We start from the raw sequence: 27,719 nt of genomic DNA, 5'->3' as shown, positions 1-27,719 counted from the left end.
GATATTCGATGGTCCCCATTTTCAGAAGGTCTACTTTCCAACGATTTCCCACATTCCTGACATACAGATGCTGAGGAGGGAGGTGAGAAGATGCTGGCCGTGGTTGCTAAGGTTTTGCGTCATCTTGACAGGACCATAATCCTGGGTGTTCGGCAGTTACATAATGATCTAATTTAGCAGTGATATAATGATGTAGTCATGCTCCATTTTTGCATAATGCTAATTTGCTGCCAAGGACCTGCTCTTTGAAACCAAACCATGATAAGTAATGTTGGATCTACGGGATTGGGGCTGCGATCTGAAAAGTTAGCAGTTAAAAACCATCAGGCACTCCCTGATCACAGAGGGCTTTCCACTGCAGTGATGAGTTACAATCTTGTGAACTCAAAGGGGCAATTACCCTGTCCTATCGGATCACTATGGATCAGCATCAACTTGATAACAGTGAGGTGTTGTTGTTCTTTTTTATATAAAGCTTTAAAGTATAAAATACTTATATATTACTGTTTAAAAGAGTTGATCAGTCAGACATTTATTCTCCACCAACCACTGTTTGGTCAGGATAGAGAATTATACTAATCATACCTACCTCTTCCCTTCACAGAATTAAAGTGTAGTAAATAATAGAGCCATTATATAGTCTGAAAAAATAGAGCCCGTAACAAATTCCTTAAGTAAAGAAAATGAGAAAAAGATGGGTATAATGTGCTTAGAGGAAAAAAAAAATCGGCAGAACACGATGGTAGATTTAACTCATTGTAACTTTAGATAAATAAAGTTTGGGTTCTCAGGAAATTTCCAAAGGGAAATGTCAAGGTCGGCAAAGATTCTTATTCCAAACACGAAAGCAAAGCTTGAGACAGACCTATAGATTGGCAAGCATAGACAGGTGCGTGGAACCTGCAGCTTTAAAAACACTGAGGAATGAGTTTTCCTATAAAACAGTTAGTTGTTCCATTCATTCGGAAATCACGGAATCTCTACTGTATAAGCAGTCTGAAGGCAGAGTTTTAAACTGAGAATGTAGAAGGCTGTTAGCGAACGCAATGGGATCTGTGCACACATTAAAGAGCCGCGTATCAGATGTGACTCCATTTGATATACACATACATGTACTAAAACAAGGTGAAAATGAGCTTTTCTTCTATTTAGGTATGATATTTTAGTTATATATTTGGTGCTATAGCTATGTTAAATATTAATCGAAGTTTAGGTTATTGCTTATTTTCCCTCAGGACCTAAGAACCCTTATTTAAAATACAAGAGCTATATATAAATCTTAAAATTACCCTTTCTCTGGGTGCACTGCTATAGATCTTGGTTGATCCAGGCCTTGGGAAATAATTACATAACGGAAAGAGCCATTAAGTCTTGCAACTTCAATTAAGTTGAAACCATGATCTGTCCAATATATGTTACCTAGGAGATAAAAAGGTGTTTATGATATAGTTGTAAACCTGAACATCACTTATTAATTTAGGATAAACATACAATTCTTATCATTCATGTAACTTTTGAAATGTAAACTACTTCCTCTATTCTGTTTTTCTGTGTTTGTTTCTGAAGCCGAAATCTGTGTATATTTAATATACAAGTACTCCCAATGCGAATATCACACATCTCTGATTTTAACTGTATGACATATTTATATGTTTAAAATAGGTTAAAATTTCTCCCACCTCAAGAAGGGATCAATTTGAACTTTCTACCGATTTCAGTACTAAGAGATGTTTGAACTTATTATTTTATCTGCCTTGTGGCGATTATAAGAGATTTGGACTAAGTTAACAATACATAATGTTATAAGACTTCATACTTCATGCGTACTTCATAAAAACACTTATCGGTAAGTGGTAGAAAAAGTTAACCCCAAAGCAAAAGAGATGATTCCTGTGGTTATAAGTGGGAAGAATGTTTATGACTGCAAAAGAATTTTTTACAGAACAAGTTAAGCCACTTCAAAAATAGGTTTTAAACAAAACAACATGAAACAAAAAAATGATGGATAATACCAGAAATCCAGTCAATCGCTATCTCTTCCACTCTTCCCAAGCCATTGGTAATGACATCCTCTTTCCATGTCTGATCCCTCTTAGCTCGGCTAATTTTATTGAAGCCCATGTCTGTCCAGTAGATCGTATCATTTTCTATGGACAAGAAAAAAATACATACATTATAAAAGTAATGATATATGCATTGGATCATCATTGCGAGCATTTTCTCTGTTGTCCTTGATGTGCTAGAGTGGAAGTATTTTTCAAAATTATGAATAGTAGGAAAATATTGAAGTACGCAAAATTGGAATTTTAGTTGAAAGACTTAAAAATACTTCTCTGAACAATTTGTACTAATTCCCTACCACATCTTTGATTGCTTTCTTCATCACTTTCTTACTCATTAAGTCTTTATTTCCATGAATTTCAATCTTGGTATCACACCAAGCATTGTGGTACCGGAACTCTCAGTCTTCACAAACATACCACTACTAAGGATAATGAGCTCAACAAAGTCTCAGATTAGAGAGAAGACGGGAAGAAACGTAGGTGCATTTCAAATATGTCAAGGGCATTTTAAGCATAAGGTCATTCAAAATGTATAAAGACTTTAAATTGCCTTATCATCCAATTATTCCTTCTGAGTTACTAAATAGTTTCCCAAATGTCAGATACCAACCCCTTACGTTATTTTTAAAGATCTCATTTTATAAATGGACTTCAATATACTTGAAGTATGGCGCTATGCTATCATCACTTTTAAATAATGGTGCTTTTGAATATTTGAATTAAAATATGTCTAGAGTTTATAAATGAAATACATATGCATGCATATGCATAAAGGCTAGCAATTACATCGCAATGATTTTAAATACAGCCACCAGAATGTCACTGGGGACAAATCATTAAATAATAAATTTCCCACCAACTGAGTAAGTTTTTGTGTTGTGACCTCCATGACCATTTGAACAACCAATTCTTTAAGAACAATATAATTTCCCACTGGCACATTGACAGACTATGGAAATAAAGAAAGAGCAATTAGTATAATAAAGCCATTTATCAGTAAGTTTTGGGGTTATTTGAACTGAAAAGAAGTTTGAATTCTTTCACCTATTTGGGAAAGCTCTCAAGCAGCCCTGTTCTTAGCCTCTGCAAATCAGATATGCAACTCATTGAAGCAGGGTCTAAATACGGATTTGTCTGATTTTCCAATTGTGCACAATGGAAAGTGGTTTCCAAAACATGTTTTCATATTGAAAGAAGGAATCAATCAATTAAACATTATTAAGCATAATGCCCTGCCCAGTTCTCTTCCCATATATGTCAAACCCATATATCGAACTACCTTATATCTATCTTCACTGGGATATAGAAAAAAAACACCTTGAGACACAAAGAACACATTTAAAATTTTTTTACTGACCCATGCTTCTTTTTCAGTTTTCTCTGTGTCAAGTCTCCATGTCGTGGGGGGTGGGGGTAGTATGGGGGATAGTACACTTGATTCCTAGACTAGCAACCTCAGTATATCCTTGCTCCCTTGTTCTCACACCACGTAGTCAATACTTCATTCAGTTATCTCATAGCTAATAAGTATATTACTTGCTCACAACCTGAACTATTTATATTCTAATTCAGGCCACTCTAAACGCATGCCTGAAATATTGGCATAACTTTTACTCATGTCTCCCAACTTGGACCTGTGCCCATCTAGTCTCCCCTCATGAAGCTTCTTCCTATAGGTGCTACAGTCCTTTAAGAAACTAATTAGCATCCCACCCTCTAATGAGTCCCTGTCTTATGACAGATAAGGTCAGAGTTCTTCCCCACGACTCCAGTGATCTGTCACTCATCCCCAATCTCTCTCTGAGAGGTTTCCTTTTTCCCCTAACTCAGACATCTCCATTCAAATTATTCTTCCTGTTTCTAGAACATACCCAGTAATCGTCAGCTTTAGGTGATTTGCGTTACTTTTCATTTATTCTAGAATATTCTTCCACTAGCTGTCTGCACTGTTGCTGTTATTAGGTATTATAGAGTCAGTTTTGACTCAAAGAAACCAGACCCTGTCGCTCCATTCTCTCCATTGTGGTTATGTCTGAGCCTATTGTCTCAGCCACTTGTGTCAGTCCAGTTTGATGATGATATTCCATTAATTCGATGACTCTCGACTTTAGTAAGCATGATGTCCTTCCTCAGGCACTGGTGTCTCCTGCTAATGTCTCCAGAGTACATGGGCCAAAGTCTCACCCTCTTGACTCCCAAGGAAAACTCAAGCTGTACTTCTCCCACGACCGATTTGTCTGTTCTCTGGCAGCCTGTGCTAGGTGCGATATTCTTCACAAGCATCATAATGCAAACGTCTCAGCTCTTTGGTCTTCTGTATTCATTGTCCAGTTTCCACACATATATAAAGCAATTGAAACACCATGACTTCCGTCAGTGTTGCCTCAGTTCTAAAGTGACATTTTTGTTTGTTAACAAGCTTGTTAACTTTAAAGAGGTTTTGTGCAGCAGATTCACCTAATGCAAATGCCCTTTGATTTCCTACCTGTTGCTTCCGTTAGCTACTAAGAGACTGGCAAGGGAAGGTAAAGTGATAAGGGCAGGAAGGTGTAGAAAGAGACCCAGAGACAGGCTTCCCGCAGACCTCTCTAGCACAAAGGAAAGGGCAGAATAACATCTATTTCCTTATCAATGTACAGAGACCCAAGAAACTGGAGCTAATGACACGGCTGGGGAAGAAAGCTACGGTAAGTTGTTGAGACCAAGCGTGCAATGACTGAGAACACTCTTGCGTAGTCTGAGACATGAGCACAGGATGAAGTGTGGGTGCTGGGGCCCCAGAATGTGCGTACCTGCAAGGGATGGGACATTACAGAGGATCAGCCAATTGAAAAAGGCCGGCCAGAAAGCCAACCTGTGGTGGGAGGTCCACCATTAGCAGAATAAAAGGTTTTCAGCTGGACTTTTTGCCAAGTCTTTTACATTATCTAAGGGGCCTTTGGATTTCTTTCCCTAAGTATCCCTGTTCAGGGAACTGACTCTATGTTCAAACCTTGTCTTTGAACTTTTTCCCTCACCTGATTTTTTTCTCCAGAGCTGGACAAGCGCCCAGGAACCAAGGAGAGCCTTGAACTTGGAGCCTCCTCCTGGTAACACTGCCATGAATGTCGATTGTGGACTCAACAAGAATGGAACCCAGGACAACTTGAATTTGCATAATTCTATTTCAAATATGCACTTCCTGTTTTACTAGCCTACAAAAACTACTGCGCCACGATATTACATGTTGAGTACACTCCATTTTTTTTCTCCATAGATTCTATCACTATCAGACACATGATGTTCACTGATTTGTTAGTTGAATGTCTGCCTTGCCCATGGGCATGCGTCTTCTTTGAGGTGTACACTTTGTCATCGTCGTTCCCTGCTGTGATCTTAGCACGGGACATAGAGCAGTGCCTGGGACAAGGTAACTTCACGGTACACATAGCTTGAAAAAGGAAAGATGCTGATGGTACTCTGAGAGGCTCCTTAAGAGAGACTTCAAAAGAGACCATGTGACATCTTATAAGCATATTAAGGAACAGGAGGTAAATTTCATATGTGCACATAAAAGAAAGACAACATTCACAATAAAATTCAAAGTAACAATGTATGCAGCTTGTATTGTTAGATGCCATTGATTCCGTTCTGACTCCTGCTGACCTATGCACAACCGAACACAATGACAAGCTGCCCGATCCTGTCCTAGCCACACTGTCACACACTGCAGCCCGCCGGCTGGCCGTTGTGTAGTGTGGTCTCTGCATGATATTTTTGTCAGTACACTATTATGATTTTACCTTTACTACTTTACCACGATTTTGTCTGTTATTGTTTTCTGTTGGGTCTCCCAGCTGTGAAGCACAGGAAGAGTGGATACACAATGACAATAAACAGATATAAGAGGATATAGGGAACACAGGGGTGTCTGTAGGGGGGGTGGAGATGGGAAAAAAAGGAGATTTCCAGATTAACTAATGGAGAAGGGAGCACTAGAATGGACTGTAATCGTATAAATCATCTTAAAGAAGATTTAAGTATGGGGAGAGAAATGCTCTAAAATTGACATTGCAGTGATTGTACAATTCTCCGTGATATGATTGAATGGCTGAACTATAGAATTGTACAATATGCAAATTACTTCCCAAAAACTGTTATGAAAAAAAGAAAAAAACTGTAACAATACAAAATGAACTCAAAGTTAGAAAGAGGAGTAAAAGACATAACTTTCCATCAATACTCACTCTAAAATGTAATTTCTTTAGTATTAAGTCCCCCTCCAATTCAAAAGAAATTTATAAAATATTAATAAATACTAAGAATTGTTTTGGCATAAGAATATGGCAACGAAGATGACAGATATATTCCCTTCAATTATGGAGTTTATATTCTTCTTTTGACTTAAAAATAATCTACCTTATGAAATTCACGATCTGTATCGTTGTTTGGTGAGTAGCATCATGGGTTAAAAGTTCATGTGTGGTTATCTAAGCTATAACTACAGGACTGCATTCATGTAGATAATGAAAAAATCCAAACACTAGATAAGGGACTCATACACAGGATTGAACTCTGCATGACCGGTGGCTTCCTCTACCTTGACACTAGAACTATATGGTCCCAGAATACCACTGCCAACTGCTCTGATCAGGGTTAAAATACATGGATATTGAGAGAAATTGGGAAAATAGATCACAGTGCTTCCCATCTGCTAACTAACGGAGTAGTCTTAAACAAAGAGAAAATAACACTTTTTTTGTTTTGTTTTTTAATTCAGAAAAAATTCCTTTGTGGTATTGTAAATGACTAGTCTAAAGAGAGCAAGATCTTTTCTAAATTTAGGAAATGGAAAATTCATATCTTTTGAAATGTTTTCTTCCTTAGGTATCTACTTTTCTTTAATTGAGTTTTACTTATTAACCTTTTGTTATTAACACATTATATTTGCTGATGTGGGTAATAAGGAGAGATCCTCTGGACTCTAGGCAATGGAGACATATTCCCTGGCCTAAATGTATTTAATACTAAAAAAAACCTCATATAACCTCATAGAGATATTTTAAAATCATATAAATATTCCAACTCTGATTTTTGAAAGTTAGACTTTCATTTATAGCTCCATTTAAAGAGACTACTTTATTTATAATATTACCTGTTGTAAAATAATCATTTTTTCACTGTATGTATCTCTATTTCCCTAGCTGTTACTTTGAGCCACAAAGGATAAACCATATAGTTTTTCTCAGGATAAGCTACAAGTTGCTATTAAGAAAAATATTTAAGGTATAGAACTTTCCATTTAAGCTCTTAGATGTCAGCTTGTTAAATATGATAATAGATCTTATCTGTTGACATTTTTAAAAAGCATTTATTTTCCAATATACACCTTTTATGATCTCCGCCAAGGTAATGTTTTCTACATCTTTATTCAAGCCAGTGATAAATATATTGAAGCAGATAAAAGATGTTCTTCCTTTAAGGTGCATAACTTGTTTATTTTTATGGCCTAAATGGACTGTACCATATACACAGTGCAGAGCTCAAATAGAAAGTCTGATGAACATTTTCATACAGAGCACATCTATGAAGCCATCCCTCAGATGAAGATCACTACCCACATGGCAGGCTGCTCCTTTCTGTCCCCCAGCCACCTTCTTCCCCACAGGTCAGTCACATTATGACTTCTATGAATATCGATCAGATTTCCTGGTTTTTGAAGTAAAAAATTAAAATCAGCATCATATAGTAGAAACTGTTTGGCTTATTTCACTCAAACTGCCAGATTCACCAAATTTGTTGTTGGTATCTTGGTTTCCTGTGTATGAATACACCACAGATTATGTACTGATTTTGGACATTTGAGTTATGTTTTCTTACAAAGACTCATACTACAAACATATTTGTGCAGTCTTTTAGTGCACATACACTATCATTTCTATTTTCTTATACTAGGGCATAACATAGTTCTAGGAGGCAGAGTCAAATATTCTCTGATTGAATTTAGTACTTAAAAAAAATCACCTACTGCAATTCCTTCTTAATCCAGTATCTAAGCTCTAGACCTTGTGCAGTTCATGCTGAGCTCCGTCTACCCCTCATATCTAGCTGATTAAACCATGAAGACCAAGGGCAAACGGATAGGCAAGGAACAGGATTCACTGATTTCCAGAAGTGATTTCAATAGATTTATCTCTTTTTGTTGATAGTGCTTGTATCAACAAATGAGGGATTGTGACTAACTTCAACTAAGCAATGGCTTTAGAATGCACTACATTAAACAGTAAAGCCAAGTGTTGTATTACTTCAACCTTTTCCCTAATGTCTTGTTAGTTGTTTTTCCTTAAGAGCTGACAGTGTCTGAATTTTTTCAATTTCAAGGTGCTTGCTTTTTGATAGATCTTTCATAAATATCATATTTATAATAAAAAGGTCTATCTTAGGACATTTATAATATATAGACACTGCCAAATTTTGGCCCTCTGGTTTGTCTGGGTTTGGGAGAAGAAAAAAGAAATACAAGGGGGAAAAAAAGGATTCAGTACTTTGTCATGAGCAATTATGAATGACGATTTTCCCAAGGATGGCTCAAGGTTATAAAATTCCCTAGCTGTTATTGTTGTTGCTGCTGGTACTGCCATTATTGTCAACAGTCCACTGTGGGTAAGGCAAAGCATTATAAGTAGTGATATTGGAGGGGCTTGGGGTTAGTTAATATCAGATTAAAATAAATAACAAAAGAAAAAGGAAGGAAACAAATTGCACTCATTTTATCATTGGTATTACATACTTATCTGCCAACACTTTACTTGTATGATTTACCCAATTAGGAATATAAGAAGAGGAAGCAAAAGTGACAATCACTGGGGAAAAACACATACATATATGCTGTAACTGGTACTTGATGGAGAGGGTCACCTACAAGGGAGGCTAAAATCCATGGGGGGAAAGCAATTAAAAGTAACGGAATGTTTCTAAGACATTTAGAAATCCTCATCGTATTATCTCTATTTTTATATTTCTAATACAATAAAATCATTTTTATTTGCACAGTTAGATGCAGTTGTGATCTGGAACTAGTGCCTTGTGTGAAATAGGGTATTTGACAGCAAAACATTGAATTAAGTTTAAGACAATGAAAATCAGACGTTAACACCTAACTTTTTTGTTAAAGATTATTTTATAAAATTTACTTTCGCTTAAAAATGTGATATAAACTAATTATTCTGGGAGGATCTGATTTTCATCATTGGATTGGTCATAATGGTAAATTTTAATGCATACCTCCTAAAGGAATAATGTGGTGAATAAGGTCATGAAAGCTTAGAATCTAGTTGAAATTTAAGAGGTTTAGATTCCCAGGTTTATCAAGTTAGGAAATTGTGAAAATATTATAGAAAACTTCAGGAGTATGCTATGGGACTTGATTAACATTCAAATTAAATACACAACACTAAGAATTATTTAAAGACACCACCAAACTGACCACTAAAATTTACCCAATTTCTTTACTGTACTCATGTAGCATAATTAGGTATAGTGTTAAATTCCATGTTAGTTTATAAGAAATTTCCCATTAAGAATGTTCTTCTTTAATAATCAATTTTAGGCTTGAGTTCTAAAAAATAATTTATCTATGTATATTGCACTACTATCAGTTATTCATTGTTATTATTATGTAGAGAAAGGGGCATTTTTGTTCCTTGTGTGTGTATATTTGGCTTTTGTTGTTAGGCATGAAACATTGCTAGGACAATATGACGTCAATATAAACACATGGCATTAATGTTTGTGCTTTGTTTTACCTTTGATTCTTGAGATCAGTAAGAAAAAGTTCCTGCATCTCCAACACACACACACACACACACACACACACACACACACACACACACACACATACACACAGAGGTTTACTTGGACTGTAATTTTTACTACTTCAAAGAAGCTCATTGTGGAAAGTTTTCCTCTTCTGTGTTCAGAAATGGCTTTTATTGCCATTTATCAGAAGTGACCTTAACAGATAGTGTAAGAAATATAATTCTTGTCACATTTCTAAAGGTCACCATAAGGCTCAGCAATTCATTAATTTCTCTAGTTTACCTAAAATCAATGATTTACAACCTGTTTTTTGTTTGTTTGGTTTTCCATTCTAATAACATGAAAGTAGTGATGGTTGACTGGAATCTGAACCTTCAGATATCTTGCCTCTTCAAGAATCACTTTCTTCAATATCACCCTTTTTTCAATCACCATTCATGATTTATCCCTCTTACATACCATTTCAACTCAGAGAGCAAACTCAGCCCTTTTCTTTAATCCACTTCTCACTTTCTCATCTAGATTCGGACACCAAATATATGTTCTGGGGGGAAGTGAAATAGAGTTTCTGGAAGCATGGAAGGAGGAGACTGGTTTTAGCCATACAAAATTTTCAAATTGCAAATTACATATCCTTTTCCCAAAAGGTGCTCTGGCTTCAGGCAGCACAGGATACTCGAGATGAAGGTCCAATATGGCCTCTCTCATGTTGTATCTCTGACTCCTCTTCTCCTCTTAATCTCATCACAGTCAAGCACCCACTTTCATGTGATCTACCCCTAAAGAAAAATCCTCTCTAGAAATACCCTCAGCCTCAGTAATAGCAGCCCCCCCAAAACACACACACACACACACACACACACACACACAAAACTAATATTGGTAACAATTCAAGCCAATAGTTCTCAAAATTGACTGCCCATTAAAATTACCCACAGAAGTTTTTGTTTTTTTTTTTAAATATAAAAGATATGGCCACAACTCACAGATTATGAATCCTTTACCTAGAGGCAAGCCCAAAATTGAGAATTACTTGTTAATCCAACAAAAATTCAAAGAGAAAAAAACATTTGTTTGTGCGTTTGTCTGGGTACTTTAAAGAAACAAATCCATGGAACTCAAGTATAAGAGAGAGTTTTATAAAGAGGTTAAGTGTGCATCAAGGAAACATCCCAACCCAGTGCTCCTCAAACCCACAACTCCAACATTAACCCATATGTCTGACACCAATGCTCAAAGGCCTCCTCCATCTCACAAAACATACACTATGACACCAACTGCAGGAGGAAAGCTGAATCAGTGAATGTGTAAGCATTGCGGTTTACAGGGGTCTCTAGCACCTAGGGTTGCATCAGGGTAGGTCCATGTGGCTTCTCTGAGGGATGTCTTGCAGGAAGTGAGCCTTGCCAGTTAGAGCAGGGGACTGGCCAAGGCAGCTGCATCCTGGTCCAACCATCACAAAGCAAGAGACCTGAGAACTCGAAAGGCTAGGCTCACCAAGTCATTTATCTCTCTGCCCTTCAGTTAATCACACATGTGTTTATCTGCCAGGTTTGGCACAATAAACCACAATTATATCACTGGGTAAATGTAAATTAGGCACTGTAAAATCAACTACTGCAGAAAAAAAAATCTGTACCATGGGAACTTAATCTGGATGCTGATTTATCTTTTTATATTTAGCTGTGGTTGATGTGAATATGTCCCCTTGTAATAGTAACAGGTATGTAAAAAAAAACAACAACAGAGAGAATGGTAAATCACAGGAAACTTTAACGAACTTTATTGACTGAACTATGCCATGTATCATTTTTTTGTATTATTAAAGCTATTGTTATATATTATTTTCATTAGCTCACCATCCCATGACAATGGATCATGTAGAGAAGAACGTCAAGAAAAGAAAATCAGTGAAGAATTTTTACGATATGGGTTTACCTCAATAATTACAACAGGAATGAGAAACCGCAACGTGTTATTTGTTGTGAAGTTCCATCAGCCGAATCTATGAAGCCAAACAAACTAAAATGCCATTTTGATAGCAAGCTTCCAAGCTTTGCTAGGAAGGATATCAACTAATTTAGAAGCAAAGCTGATTGAATCAAGAAATCTAGACTTGATACTGGTGGCAAGTACCACAAACAAAACGTAGCAGCCATTGAAGCTTCATATTTGGTGGCGCTCAGAATCACCAGAGCTGTGAAACCTCACACCATTGGTGAGGATTTACTGTTGCCAGCAGTCAAAGACATTGTTCGAGTTATGACCAGAGTTCAATTTGTGAATTTCGACGTTTGGTACTGAATGAGTCACCAGAAGTCATCGGAACTCACTGTATGCTTCATCAGCAAATGTTAGCAATGAAGACGCTGCCACAAGAGTTACAAGAAGTCATGAAAAGCATCATCAGCTCTGTCAATTTTGTAAAGGCAAGTCCTTTAAACAGTTGATGGGTTTCACAACTATGCAACTAGTTGGATGTGCTGAATAATGCTCTGCTATTTCACACTGAAGTGAGATGGTGGTCGAGAGGAAAAGTTTTAAAACGTGTTTTTGAGCTTTGTGATGCACTCAAAACAGTTTTTAATCAGAAAGCAAGACCACAGTTTGAAGCACTTTTCAGTGATAAAAGTGAACTATAGAAAATAGCTTACTTGCTTGCCATATTTGCCAACTTGAATGAGTAACATTTATCACTGCAAGGACCAAATGCAACATGCCTCGATTTGTCTGAAAAGAACTGATCATTCCAAATGAAACATCAGCGTTGGCACAAAAAAAAATTGGTTGAAACTAAAATTTACATGTTGCCTACTTTATCTGCTGCCTTTGAGGAACATGACATTGAACCAGACAAAAGGATTACGATGATAATTTCTGTGAAAGAACACTTGCATAAGCTTGCAGACAAAATTTCATCATACTTTCCAAAACTACCTGACACCCCGTCTGCATTTGTCAGAAGCCTGTTCACAGTCAAAGTTGAAGATATTCCTGAGACAGTAGACGAGGAGTAATTGAACTTACTAACAGTGATGAAGCAAAGCTGATTTCTATACAATACCAGTTACAAAATTCTGGATCAAGTGTTTGCAGTCATATCCTGGTCTATCTGAGACTGTTGTGCCTTCTTCCATTTCCAACAACATATCTTTGTGAAACAGGGTTTTTCAGCTTGGTTATCAAGTCCAAATACAGAAATAGACTTGGGGAAGATAATCTTTATTGTGCTCCTGCAATGAATGCCCTGAGAATTTCTTATCTTGTGAGAAAAAAGCTATCTCCACCTTTGCACTGATGTTGGCTTTTTATGCACACTGTCGTAAATGTAGCAATGTAGCTTACTGTTTTTATATTATGACTCTTACCTATGCTACATCATGCTTCAAGACAAAATTTATTTGTCATTAGAAATAAATATTTCAAAATATATGATTACATAATGTTTCTGCGATCAATCACTACGCTTTAATTATGTTCAATTTGTAACAATGAAAATACATCCTGCATATCAGATATTTACATGACCATTCATAGCAATAGCAAAATTACAGTTATGAAGTAGCAACAAAAGAATGTTATGATTGGGGGTCATCACAACGTTAGGAACTGTATTAAAGGATCGCGGCATTAGGAAGATTGAGAACCACTGTTCAAAGGGAAGAAAATGCTGACATGATCACCTAGGAGACAAAATCAGATTTGGCATTCTCCACTCCCTCCAGCTAGGGAAAGCCTTTAACTTTTCAGGGGGAAGAAACACCATTGTCCAGTGAGTCTAGTGTGCCCTTGGCTCCCTATGTCTTGGGGAATTGTTGCTTTACAATCTATGCCTTAATCAAGCTACTCCACATGGGTCTTCATCGTGAGATTGTGTTGTTTTGATTCTCACCCCACTTTCAAAAAGCTGCATTTGATTATATACAGATCCCACACTGCAGATCTATATTTTTTCTTGATTTTATTTTCATTTAAGCCATATAATCATTATGAGCCCTGAAATTATCCATGTGTCTCTTTGCACTGCCTCTTAGAAATAAAATGGAAAAAAAAGGACAATTAAATTTGTGGAAAAGTGCTAGCAATAACACAAAATTTTGTAATGTGTATTTTATCTCTAGTTTCATCTTGGTGAGTTTCCATTAGCCCTTATTTTCTCATGTCTTAATTGCTCATTTTGTATTTCTTTCATTTTAGGAGGCTGCATGAAATTCATTTGAGGACAAAATGTAGCATACTTGGTTTAACATGCCACATTATATGATAGATAAATGAATACAAAACTATTGGCTAGGAAGTCCAAGAAAAATTGCAAGAAAAGGGCAAGAAAATATTCAAATCTCTTGTTTATTTTTGTCTCTCATCTCTGAAAAATTATATTTGTGTATATATTTCAAAATGCAACACACCATAATATTTAACACAGTAAAAAAGCATATACTGTTTAAAAACCAATTCAACTCCAAGTGACCCTATAGGATAGGGTAGAACTGGCCCCTTAGAGCATCCATGACTAAATCGACTGGAGTAGACAGTCTTTTCTTTCTCTCACAATATATTATGTAATCAATAAATAATTTAATAATCAAACAACAAACATATCTTAATTTGATCTGTTTTAAAAAAGAGCATCCGCTGCCATCTAGTCAATGCCAGCACAGCAACACCCCCACTCCCACCCCTCCCTTCATCACCTCCTGTGGATCTCCACGTCTACAACTGTTTACAGGAGTAGAAAACCCAGTCTACTTCCTATTAACTTTACGTCACCTAGAAACGGAAGCTCTGTTCCTGACATAGTGATTTCTTGTAGAAGCTTCTTGGCAACTGTCATAGTTACATAATCTGGTGTCAATTTGGGACTTGAGAGGATTGAGTGAAGGGGTGGAGTCTAGTCTGTCAATCAGATCATAGCCAATGAGGCCTCTGTGTGTGCATGGCTTTCTCCTGAGAATTTTTGGAAATCTGGATTTTCCTCCTTGGAAGCGGGAGAGGCTCTATTGACAACACATATGGCACTACGCTGATCGACCTGTGCCCTGGGAACTAGAGGAACCAAGTGGAGACCCCTGGCAGTTCTGAGATGCTTACAATGGCACTGGATCCAAAGACTTTCTACCCAATCGCCTGTAATCATCCTGCATTCAGTGTCATTGATTGTGTTTCGTGAGTCTAAAGAGGACGTTATAGACTGGTTTCAGTTGTATTAGACCATATATCGGCTAATATCAGACTTATGGGCGTGGAGTGGACTGAGTCGGGAAACGTTCTTAATCTACAATTACCTTTTACATAAAACACTCACTTATACACACACATATGAGTATCCATGGATTTGTTTCTCTAGTCCACCTGGACTGACACAGAAACAGAGATGGCAGACCTGAGATCTTGAGCCTAGGACATGCCTTGCTCCCCTGAGGATCAAACTCTTCTGACATTTGTCACTGGATTCTGGAGCACAACTGTGTCATGGCGCCCCAGTGGAAGGCTCTGGAGGAGACCATGAGAGAGTTGTAGGAATCTGGAGGGAAACCAAGTCGGCAATGGTCACCAGAACAGATTTTGTTGAGAAAGCTAAGCTTGAATGGATCCTTAAAGTCTAGGTAGGTATTTAGATTAGTGAAGATTCACAAATTTGTTCACCAAGATCTAGTTTAGATCAATTAAAAAACATAGACAATAAATCCATCATTTGAGGAAGGGTCAACAAAATTATTCTAGTAGGATCGTGAGCTTTAAGAATGACAGCCATAATTTTTCAATTAGCTATTTGGGATAAAGATATAAATTCAGTTGAAATTTCTATTCTTTTTATTTTTTGAAATGTCTCTTCTTAATGCTTACTATTTGAAAGTATTTTCTTCATTTTTTTCCAGGTTGGTGAACACTCATATTATTGCAAGTCCATATTTTGAAAAGTGAATTAATAATAAAGTGCTAATGGTTTACACTTGTCTGTTTCATTTTGAAAAAGACAAATGTATATAAAGGTTAATGGGGGAAAAATTTATATCAACACTTCTCTAAGAAAGTGGTTTTATTTATTTATTTAGAGTAATATAATCTATAGTCTGCAACTGTTTTGGAAATCCGTATTCCCTTAAGGTACCATTTACGAAATGTTACATAATATACTTTGAAAAATTACTCTTTTATCAAATTAAAATTTTATTCTTGTCTGGCTTTTGTGTCCCGAATAAAATTTCCATGAGCTAAACTTATGGCAAAAGCAATTCCATTTCCAGGTTTGGAACACTTTCCTCTCAAAGTCACCAAAAGTAGCATTCTCATTTTCTTCAACATTTCTAGGTTTTTGTCTTCAAAACCATTCCACAGCACTGTCGTTCTTCTGCATTCAGCTAGTTCACAAAGTCCTGGCGCGTCCGATGTTGGCTTTCAAATGGCACCGGCGCTTCCGTGTGCTGTCCCACTCACGCGTCTTCAGAGTAGACGAGGACAGATAGTAACTCTAAGGAGAAATTGTTTTAATTTATTCTGCCTCAGACTTCCAAAAGTAAGCTATAAAACTGAGATAGTGTGTGGCATAGATAGATCTTCAGGGGGCAGCTACTCATACATTAAAACAACTCTTTTAAAGAAAAATAAGGCCATTCCGTTTCACTTTTATTTGTAAGCAGGGAAATCCTGCTCCTCCGATGTTCTGTTTCTAAGTCATGTCTCACATGAGTTAATATGACAAAAACGTGGTACATACCTTAACAATGGGCTTCCCCAGCAAATCTGTCCATTTGTTTTACCTATGGGACCTAGTGAAACGTGCTCATTGACAGGTTCATTGATTAAAGGGACAGCTTTAAGATTCAATTTTTGCGATATTTAAAAAAACAATTGAGAAGTAACTGTGGTATTTCTTTTTAAAAGAAAATCTGTAATTTTCATTAATCCCATCCAAGCACATGGGAAAAAATTAAGAGAGTTAATTTCTTAAAATTCAGACATCACTATAGGTTTTTAAAGTTACTGTCTGATTTTTTAAATCTTTAAATGTAATTATCTGGATATATCATACTACCATCTTTTTTTCAGAAATTTACCTGAAAAAGTTAGCACTCTCACAAACAAGAGTTTTCTATAAATTATTTGAAATTTTACTTGCTCTTTTTACTTAAGGACAAGAAATAATTTTTTTTCAGTAGAGGGAAGGGTTGTAAATATCACTGACACTGCTGTTCTCATAGACTGCCTTAAATGCTCGCATCATAGTAACTCACATGTAACACAGGAGGAATTGAACATTCTCATATGACTAGCTTCCAATTACACTTTACCGTCACTATTGAAACATAGCTGAAATTAAAATGAAGCTCAGTATATGCATATGCTCTTCTAGAACTTTCAGAAAAACAGACAATTTTATTCTTGTGGAAAAAGCTCACTAAAAATAGAAAAATGAAACTCAATAAATTTATTGAATGCCAAGTTTGCATATATAGGGGATAACAACTTACAAAGAAGTTCATCATCCTCTCGTAGGCACTTAGAAGCCATACGCAGTTACTATTTTGATGATCCAGTGCTGCTGTAACTGGTTTAATTAGCAGAGCTTTATTCCCTCACCGTTGGGAAGGCTACCACTGAATTCAGGGAGCTATCTCCAAGGGAGTGCTCTCCCTCTGCCTGCTCTGCGGGAAAGGCCTGGTCTCTTCTCACCTTCTGCTCCTTGGCTTCTGGTGAGCTTCATGAGGCATCACATTTTCCATTCCTCATCTCTGCCCTTTCGCTTCGTGCTTTTTATACTCTTTGATATCACAGACGAGATTGATTTAAGACACATCCTCCAGCAATATTGCCTCACTGACATAAAAATATTATAACATTTATAGTCCCAATGGGGGATTATAAGTACACATATAAAGGTTAGGACTTACAGTCCATGTTTAGGAGCATGTCATTAAATTTATTACAATTATCTACCACTTTGTAATACATTACACGTGTTTTTCAAACTATACCACCTGGGTATTTGAAGTCACAGGACAGAAACTCTAGCTTGATAAACTAATGAGCCACATTTCTACAGTTTCCATCAACAAGTTGAAGTTCAACAGATAAGAACACAAACACATCACAATCGCCTGAATCAGCTTCTTTGCCTGTGCTTTCAGTCGACTGGAGGTATGATTTCCCTCAAACGAAATACCCGAGAAGGATTCTATCAGTTTCCTTTTCCATCTCATCCCTATATCCAATCAATCACCGGGACTTGCATGCTAGCCGCCCTCCCCTGCTCCATGCTGTTTAATCAAATCTGCAATTCCATCAGCAGTTTCACTCAGAGCTTCACAATTTCTCTTCCACAACTCTTTTCTCCTCCAACCCTTTCTCACCTGGATCAGAAAAACTGAGTCCAAATGCTCAGCAGATCTTTTTTGCTTAGCAATGCTCCTTGGTTCTTCATAAACTTTGTACCCAGTTTCCTTAGTAATATATATGTATATATTCATCCAATATTCCCCCACATATTTGATCAATAACACAATTTGAACCCACTCTTTCTTTGTGTATATGTGTCCATAGACATATATTCCATTCTATATGCACTGCATGCATATATGAAATAAACATATAAGATGCTAGTGCGACTCTAACAGCGCTCTCCTATTGACAGTCACTCCTACCTTGTGTAGGCACACATCAGACAAATCCTCTACTCTGTGACTCTACTTATGTCATCTTCTATGTGTTCTTAGAAATTAAAACATGCCAGAGGCCATAAGGTTTAAGGAGGCTTCCTTAAGGAAGAAATGCATGAGCTTAAAAGCCCGAGTAATACTTTCCTACGCAAGAACATTCAATGTCCTTGTTAGTGTTCTCATCATATCCTGAAGTTATAATCATCCTGAACATCTTCCTTTTGTGCACCTGCCTTCCCCAGTAGAATGAGACTAGTCCTCATTCATTTGGATTAACAGGTCTGGCTCCAATTTTCACACTTGATAAATGAAATTAAGTGTAGTTATCCAATTATTTATCCAATATAAATAGAATCAAATAAACAGTCTAATAGTTATAAGCAGGATATAATGTAGCACAAAGAAGAATATAAAAATTGGTAGGATGAGAAAGGTTATGATAATATTATATTGATATTTTAGCTGATTAGTGAGTCAGGTAAAGTACTATGTTTAGAATCTTATATATGGAACTATATAGTCCATATTTTGGCAAGAAAATAAAATTATACTGTAGGGTATAATTATAGTATAATTTATCATTAAATATAATTATATATAAAATATAAGTTAAACAAGCAAAATATGGTTCCATAGATTTGAAAATCACATGTGGAAGCACAAAAATTTGACAAGCCATATACAACAGCAAAATAGCATTTGTGGCATTTAGTTGGTTCAACTAACAAATGGATAAAAGAGTCTGAGTACCTACTCAGTAAAATGTTTTTACTAATATCTTTTACACATCAGTAAAAACCATACTAATATTACTATGGATACTCACAAGCATAGAATAAAGTATCACAGAACTTCCAACAATTAAATTATAAGAGGTCTGAGATTTGTTGGCCATAGTTAAGCCAGGATTTGCTATGAATTGGAATTGGTAGAAACTATATAGGGTAAAGAGATTTAAATAATGTTACATCAGATTGAAAAGTAGTCATCATTTAAATTATATTTCTAGTCAATCACAATAGATTTATAGTAACTAAATATTTCAAGAATCTATCTAATCTTTTATATGATTGACTTGGATAACACTACCAGAATCCCACCTCTGTGAGATGCCAAGAGAGCCCAACAATTTGAGGAAGTATGTCACCCGAAGAGTGCTATATTCAAGTGCTTCATTCAGAGTTCCCACTTTGTTCTGGATGGGTGCTGTCACTCTGGTTGCAACTCAGATCAACCTTATACACAAGAGAACAAAGCATGGTGGATCCAGGGCCATCCTCACAATCCCCTGGGGTTTGAGACCAGTGCTGCAGCCGCTGTGCCAGTTCCCCTGAGCTGAGGGCCTTCCCCATTTTTGTTTCCCCTCTACTTCATCAAGCATGTTGGCCTTTTCCAGGAAATGATCTTTCCTGACACCATGTCCAAATTGCACGACAGAAGGCCTCACCATCCTTGCTTCCAAGGAACATTCTGACTGGACTTCTTCCAAGACAGTCAGTTGTTCATGGGGCATTCCATTGTATTGTCGTATTGTCATTATTCTTCACTGGCACCAGACTTCAAATGCTTCAGTTATTCAGTCTCCATAATTCAATGTTCAACATTTCCATGCATAGGAGGCGAGTGAAAATATTATAGTTTGGCCAGGCATCCCTCAGTCCTCAAATTAACCTACTTGCTTTTCACCATTTTAGAATGGTCTTGTGCAGCAGATTTACCCAACACAAAGCATCCTTTGATCTCTCCACTACTACTTTCATATGAATTGATTGTGGATTCAAGCCAGACAAACACCGATGACAACTTAAATCTTTTCTTTATTTACCATGATATTACCTATGGTCCAGTTGTGAGAATTTAGTTTTTCTTCATATTGAATTGTAATCCATACAGAGAGGGCTGCAGAAGCTGGGCTTTCAATGGTACATATTAGTCACATTTTTAGTCACAGCAGAATCAGAAACAAGAATATGAAGCAGCTCAGTCAAAGAAGACTTTATGGAAACAAACTTCAAAGAAGCAATGCTCATGTTGAATAGCAGTTAAAGATTACATGTTAGAAAACAAACTAGGAAGAATAGGCGAAAGACCCATGCATCAGCTGCATTAACAAATCAATGAAGAAATACATTATTTTATAAGAAAATCAGGCAAATCAAAGTCTAAGAAATATAGTACATTAAAAAGAAGCAAGGAAAAATAATACTTCTTAAGTAACATCAGTTGAAAGTAAATTCAGATGAAATGTCTTTATACAGTTCTTCCAGAAGATCTTAAGAAGAGTAAATATCAAGGCTTGTTCTCAGTCAACTCAATATGTTTTAGTTCAATGCAGACTTAACAGCAGTGTATGTGTGTGTGCATGTGTACTTTTTACTCTTTAAAATCATAAAATTTCTATTGAGTCTGAATTATTAAAATTTTTTCTTATAAAATTAAAAAAGGGACCAAGATAGTGGATAATTAGTTCACCATTGTGGTAGTTCCAATAATCTGGTGTCAATTTGAGGATTAAGAATGAAGGGGTGGAGTCTAGTCTGTCAATTGGATCATAGCCAATGAGGTCTCTGTGTGGGCATGGCTTTCTGCTGACAGTGCTGGGGAATCTGGGATTTCCACCTTGGAGGCGGAAGACACACTCTCTCTCTGTTCACTCTCTGGGAGACATTGCAGCTAAGAAGACACATGGAACTAGGCTAGTGCCCTGATCTGTCGAAGTCACATGGACCTACCCTGATGCGACCAGACCTCTGAAGGCAGAGAAGCCACATAGAGACCCTGCCAGCACTGAGATGCTTACAATGCCACTGGAGCCAAAGACTTTCTAGCCACTGTTCTGTGATTGTCTTGTATTTGGCGTCATTGCATGTGTCTAGTGAGTCTGAAGAAGATTTTATAGATTGGTATCAGACTTATGGACTTGGACTAGACTGGGTTGGGGTGTTTTCTCAATGTTCAATTTCTTTTGTATATGTGTACTTATGTAGATATGAGTTTCTATGGATTTGTTTCTTTAGTCTACCCGGGCTAATACAACCATCTATATTAAAAAAAAAAAAAGTCAATGCAGTCAGTGACTAAGCAGACTTGCCCTCCTTCATTGCCACACATTGGTGGGTGTCATTCAGGGCTGTGACGCACAGGGTCACACTCTCTTGTCACCCCCAAGGCCCCCCTCCCAGGACAAAGAGAATTATTAGTTATGTTCATTATAATTCTAAGCATAGAGTATCATGTGAAACGTTGCACCTTTCTCAAATATCATATTATTTATATGAATACCGCGAATAGCATTGTTTCATAAAATATTTTACATTGAATTACATTCATAGACAGCCTTACAAGCAACCAAATAGAAAGACTTTCTCCTTCTTCCTTTCCTTTAATTACTGCTTCATTCTCCTAAAGATTGTTAACGTAGGTTCACAAATGCCACGTATCACATATTATAACTAAAGCACCAGAACATTTTAAAAGACTCTGATTATAAAAACAATAACAGCATTGAAGCACATGGAGAAAAAATCGCACGATTTACAGTATTGCAGTAATCAGACAATGATGACAGCTCTGGCCAAAGCACTTCAGAAGGTACAAAAATTAAGTTAGCCTAGAGCTTTAGCCTTGGAGGTATATTGATAAATGTAAGCCTGGCTTATGTAAACTACTGTGGTTGTTACAGCAACAGGGATAGTTTTACTTAAAAAGTAATACATTTCTGCTGAAACATTGAATAAAAATGTCATAGGCATTCAGTTGGGTTTACTCCTTCCAATAGTGTTACCCAGTGTAATCTCACACCCTGGACCCGATAGGAACTCCACTGTCCTCTTCCTCTGGCTTTCCAATTGAGGGAATTCATGCCATAGACTTTCTAAAGACACCTCTAAAGAAAATACACTATTACATAATTTCTACATTAAATGTCTACTTGTCTTGCCATTGTTTTGCTATACTTTGTACCAAACTTATTAACAGACAAAACTAATCACAAAAAATATGTCCACAGAAAGTATGTATACAAAGTTCATGGCCACTTTATTGATAAGGCTCAAAAACTGGAAACAACGCAGACATCTATCATGGAAAAAAATAAATAAACATGGTGTGGTATATTCACATGGGAGAAGAAATCATTTGTAAAAAGGAAGATATTACTGATAGACTGAATTAAAACTAAATTTCCAAAATATTATGTGAAATGCAGAAATCAGTGCTTAAATACATATGGTGCAATCCCACTGATATCAAATTGTAGGGTCGGGCTATTTAACCTATCATGATCAGCACTAGACCAGTTATAAGATCTGAAAATAGGAACCAGCTGAGTAGCAACCAAAGGACACATTTTGAAGTAATGGAAACATTCTACATCAAGACATGGATTCATGAGAGCCAAATGAAAGGTGCACATCTGACCTGATCAATTCACTATGCAGAAATTATAGTTCAATCAAAATTTAGAAAGATTTGTTCCAAAAATCTCCTTTGGCTATTTTAATGAATAACCTAACTTCATCTAATAAACTCCATCCTGAAACACATATGCATGTTAGGTACACAAAACCCAACCCCTTACCACCAATTTCATGCCAATGCATAACTGCCCCTTTGGGCTTCTGCGGCTCTATGTCTTATGGGACAGAAGGCGTCCTCCTTCTCACGTGGAGCTTCTGAAGACTGCCTAGTGCTGCGCAGTGGCTAGCAGCCCAGTGCACTGCAGCCCAGCGGCCCGCCGGGATTATGTGGGGTGTGCAGCGCGACGGGCAAAACTGGGTTCACCTCAAGGAAATGATCATGGGAAGCAAGTCATTGGATGATAATGAGTAGTTTATGGTAGAGACATTCAGTGTCCATTGGATGAAAGAGACAAATATAAAATAAAAATATAAATCAGAATTCATTCTGATTCCAAGAAAAAGAAATTCAGAACGGTAATGAAACCTGCATCAATAATGTTATTATAAGTTGAAAAGTATTATAAATAAAATATAAACAAATTGATTGTAGTGGTATGATTCTCATTTGGGAGACTGGAATCATCTCTGAGTATGTGCTGTTCATGGAACAGAGAAAGAATGCTTGTGATGAGTTGGAAATCACGTTTGAAGGACACATATATTTGATTGCAACATGGAAAATGGATTGTCTTGTGATGGTAGAGTGACTTTGAGTTCTGACAAGTGAGAATTTTAATCTGTAGTGAAGATACTGTTGGTAATGATACTGCGACATCTAGTGTGACAAAATCATCCCATTTCTCCCAGGACTCTGATGGTTTTAGAAATAAAATTCTAATGTTGTGAGAAATATATCCGTCCTGAAACGAGCTGCTTAGCTCTCTGATTTTAGGAAGCGAATTTGACAGATCCAGGTACACTGTTCTGAAGCTACTACCATGTCTCTGCTCAGTTTCCTCTCAAGTAAGGACTATGGCACTAATGTCCATCCCCGTAACTGTTACAGTGTAACGTGTCAAACTCTCGTGATGGCGAACATGGGTTTGAATGGTTACTTTTGCTCCCCATCAGCCCTGCTGAAATGTCCTTCAAACTGCACCACATCCTCAGACTTGTACTACCTAACATACTTCCTTTAGCTCTCCACTCACAGGGATCAAATCTGCAGAGCACACGGATAACTCCAATTCCACTCACAGGGATCAAATCTGCAGAGCACACGGATAACTCCAACTCCACTCACAGGGATCAAATCTGCAGAGCACACGGATAACTCCAACTCCACTCACAGGGATCAAATCTGCAGAGCACACGGATAACTCCAACTCCACTCACAGGGATCAAATCTGCAGAGCACACGGATAACTCCAACTCCACTCACAGGGATTTTATTCACTCAACCACTTCCATGTCTAGTTTCATCTTGTCTCCGTTTCTGAAAGGACTCAAATTCACACAAGTGGTCCTACCAAGAATGGCCGGACAAAAGACAGCAGGACTGATCTAACCTGGTTTTGGCTCACTACCCAACAAACAAACAAGACACAGCTTTGGGCGGCATGTGGCAATGGCTTATCCCTGTTTGACTTCTGAAGAATTCACACGAGTGTCATCTGGGGGAATATCTTGTTGAAGAGGACATTCTCATAGGTGCAATGACACACGCATTTGAAAGTTCAGAGGAAACAAGGCCTCTAGACATTGTAGAGCTGACTGGTCATTGCCACATGCTCCTGACACGCTGCAGAAGAATAAGCAAGAAGAAAAACAGAGAGCTCTGAATAAGGAGCGAGGACTAGCGTGGATTTTTGATACACTAAACAGAATTCCTGATTTCCTGAAATGGTTGCGTGGAAAAATCTAGGAATCAGAAAGAATAGCTCTTAGTTTATATTGCAGGGGCCCACCGATGATTTCAGCAAAGGCAAATCTACTATGTCGAACTCCAAGTCATCGTTCAGAGGACGTGGGACCCCAAGATAAGAATGAGCATATCTGGAGAATATCAAATGCCTGAGGGTGTTAGATTCTGAAGGCCTCTCCTGGTTCCGCAGAGATTAAAGAGGTGGTCCACTTTTCCCAAAGAAGTACAAGTGCTAACGAGTATTGCCAAATGAATACCTGAACCTCAACGCTCCAAGTGGTCCATACATGTCGTGTCCACTTTTTCTTCTGGATCCTTGGCTGATAATTATAGTTACATTGTAGTGCCGCCCAATTGAAGAAGTTCTGAGCCTCAGAGTGGAGAGAAATGATTATATAGAAAAACAGTAGTAATACAGGAATGATAGGATTACCCTGGGCAACGAGAGGGTAAACTGCTCAGATGCCAACCAACAACGATGGCCAGCTGCTCCTGGGAGCAACATTTGGCAGTCTGCTTCCACAGAGATGGAAGTGTTGCCTTGGCAACACTAAGGAGCAGGTCTACTCTACCCGGCACCATAGCTATGAATCAACTCAATAGCAATGTTATTTTGTGTCTTCTTTTCTTTTCCTAAAGGTCTCTTGTAGTGTCGGGGGTTATATGACGGGCTGCTAACAACCAGATCAACTATTCAAAGCCATTAGCTCCTCCACAGGAGACAGATGGGACTTTTTGCTCCTGTAAATATTGACAGCCTTAGAGACCGACAGGGCAAGTTCTACTATATCCTGTAGGCCCGCTGTGAGTCAGAATTAGGCATTGGAATCCTGAAGCCTGCACATACAAATAGAATCCTGTTTAGAGGTAGAATTTTCCTTGTTTTGTTAATTGGGCTAGACCCAAACAGAAGGAGTATTAAATCTAATCCATTTTGATTTAGTAAAGGAGTAGAATAGATTTAGACATCTTCACAAGAGAGGAGGAAGAGTGAGGATGAATAGATACAGATAGAGATACAAGGATTGATGGCAGGTCGTAGAAACTGGAATAAAAAACAAAAAACAAAACCAAGCCTTTAGGTCTAGTGCTATGCCTGGAATTTGGACTTCTCCTCACCCAAACTGTGAGAAAATACATTTATGTTTTTCAAAATACTTGTGCTATAGCACCATTAAGCAACTAAAAGAGTAACTGACAATAACATCTTGCTGGTCTAGGTCTAGAGAACAATGGATGGAAACAGTAGGGTCCTCATTTTCTATCACTCTACATGAACCTCTGGGAGCTCTGGTGCTTCCCATTCTGACAACTCAGGGCGGTGAGAGAGGCTATGTGATGTGAGAGGGACTATTTGCTAAAGTGAGTATACTCTTGCCAAAAGACCACAGCAAGGATTCCACTGAACTTGAGGCTGTGTAGTCAGATTAGAAAGTTACATGGAAATGTGATCATCCCATGGGCAAGAATAACTGATGCGCATCCGCAGAAGACAGCGCTGCTTTAGAACAATATAAGCAAAGAAGAGTAAGTGGGGAACATGCGGATCAATTTGGGTGCCAGCTGGTAATTACTTACTGTGTTTTAACTTTGTAAAGATATGTGTATTAATATCAATCTGAGAAGGGTATGAACACACACCCCATAGCAATTATGGTTTGGGCCAACCACCAGATAGATGGCTTAGACCTGTCAAAGAGGTGGCTGAAGATGAGGAGTAGTTAGGATGGGTAGGGGAGAAAAAAGCAGATGAGGACTCATGGTAGCCTGAGATTCATGACAGTGGCAGGGTCCGTATGCTTAGTCCCACTGATTCCCTGTTTATAAATGCTCCACAACAGAAAGAGAGATGACGGGAACTACTGCAATCCCCTCTATTTCCAAAACCCGGGAAGTGATCTTGCATCACAAGGAGTGATCCCAATTCTACCTTACAAACCTGGCTAGACCAAAGGATGTACACTGGCACAGATAAGAGCTGGAAACACATGGAATCCAGGACAGATAAAACCCTCAGGATGGATAATGAGACTAGAGACACCAGGAGATTAAGAGGAAGGTTGGGGAGAAAGGAGGGACCGACCATAAAATAATCTACATAAAACCCCCTCCCTGGAGGACAGACAACAGAAAAGTGAGTGAAGGGAGACATCGGGAAGTATAAGACATGAAGAAATAATAATGATTTATAAATGATCAAGTGTTTATGAGGGAGGGGAAAAATGAGGAGCTAATACCAAGGGCTCAAGTAGAAAGAAAATATTTTGAGAATGATGACGGCAACAAATGTACAAATGTGCTGGATACAATGGATGTATGTATGGATTGTGATAGGAATTGCAGGATCCCCCAATAAAATTTTTTTAAAAAAGAGAACTGGTGATAAAATGACACTGATATTGTCTAACAACAGGGGCAGTTCTACCCCATCCTGTAGGGTCAGTATCACCAGTGTTATATTTTTGTCACCTTACAATGCTCATGTGCATTACGATTTACCACAGTATTCGTCCTCACCCCTCCAGAACTACGTAATCTACATTTATAGCCTGTAGTCATTTGGGTTTCTTACACTGACCTTGTTGTTATTGATAGGTTCCATTGAGTTCCTACTGGCAGTGACCCAATTTACAACAGAAATAAACACTGCCCAGCATCATCCTCACAACTGTTCTGCTTGAACACATAAACAACGAGACGAATCTGACAGGGAGAAAAGCGGAGAGGAGCTGAAGATTTAAAGTAAAAAGTACGGTGTGGTCAGCATCCCAGAATTGTGTAAACAGTTAACATGTCTGCCCGCTAACTGAAAAGTTGGGTGTTGGAAATTACGCAGAGGAGCCTCAGAAGAAAGGCCCGGTGAAATGATTTTGGAAAA

The 27,719-nt window shown here is 37.7% G+C and overlaps 1 protein-coding gene across 1 annotated transcript in view; it reads right to left on the bottom strand.

Annotated features, from left to right (window-relative positions):
• LRP1B (LDL receptor related protein 1B) overlaps nucleotides 1-27,719 on the bottom strand; it is a 1,653,255-nt gene that overhangs the window by 515,286 nt on the left and 1,110,250 nt on the right. The window contains exons 36-37 of the mRNA XM_075529151.1: nucleotides 2,013-2,147; nucleotides 1,290-1,419 (exon numbers count right to left, since the gene is read on the bottom strand). Coding sequence (XP_075385266.1) covers nucleotides 1,290-1,419; nucleotides 2,013-2,147 — 265 coding nt within the window. The remainder of the gene's footprint in view (nucleotides 1-1,289; nucleotides 1,420-2,012; nucleotides 2,148-27,719) is intronic.

The sequence above is a fragment of the Tenrec ecaudatus genome, chromosome 13 (assembly GCF_050624435.1).
Source record: "Tenrec ecaudatus isolate mTenEca1 chromosome 13, mTenEca1.hap1, whole genome shotgun sequence".
Taxonomy (NCBI): domain Eukaryota; kingdom Metazoa; phylum Chordata; class Mammalia; order Afrosoricida; family Tenrecidae; genus Tenrec; species Tenrec ecaudatus.
Note: the sequence above shows the minus strand (reverse complement) of the source record. Positions and strands in the feature narration are given on the sequence as shown.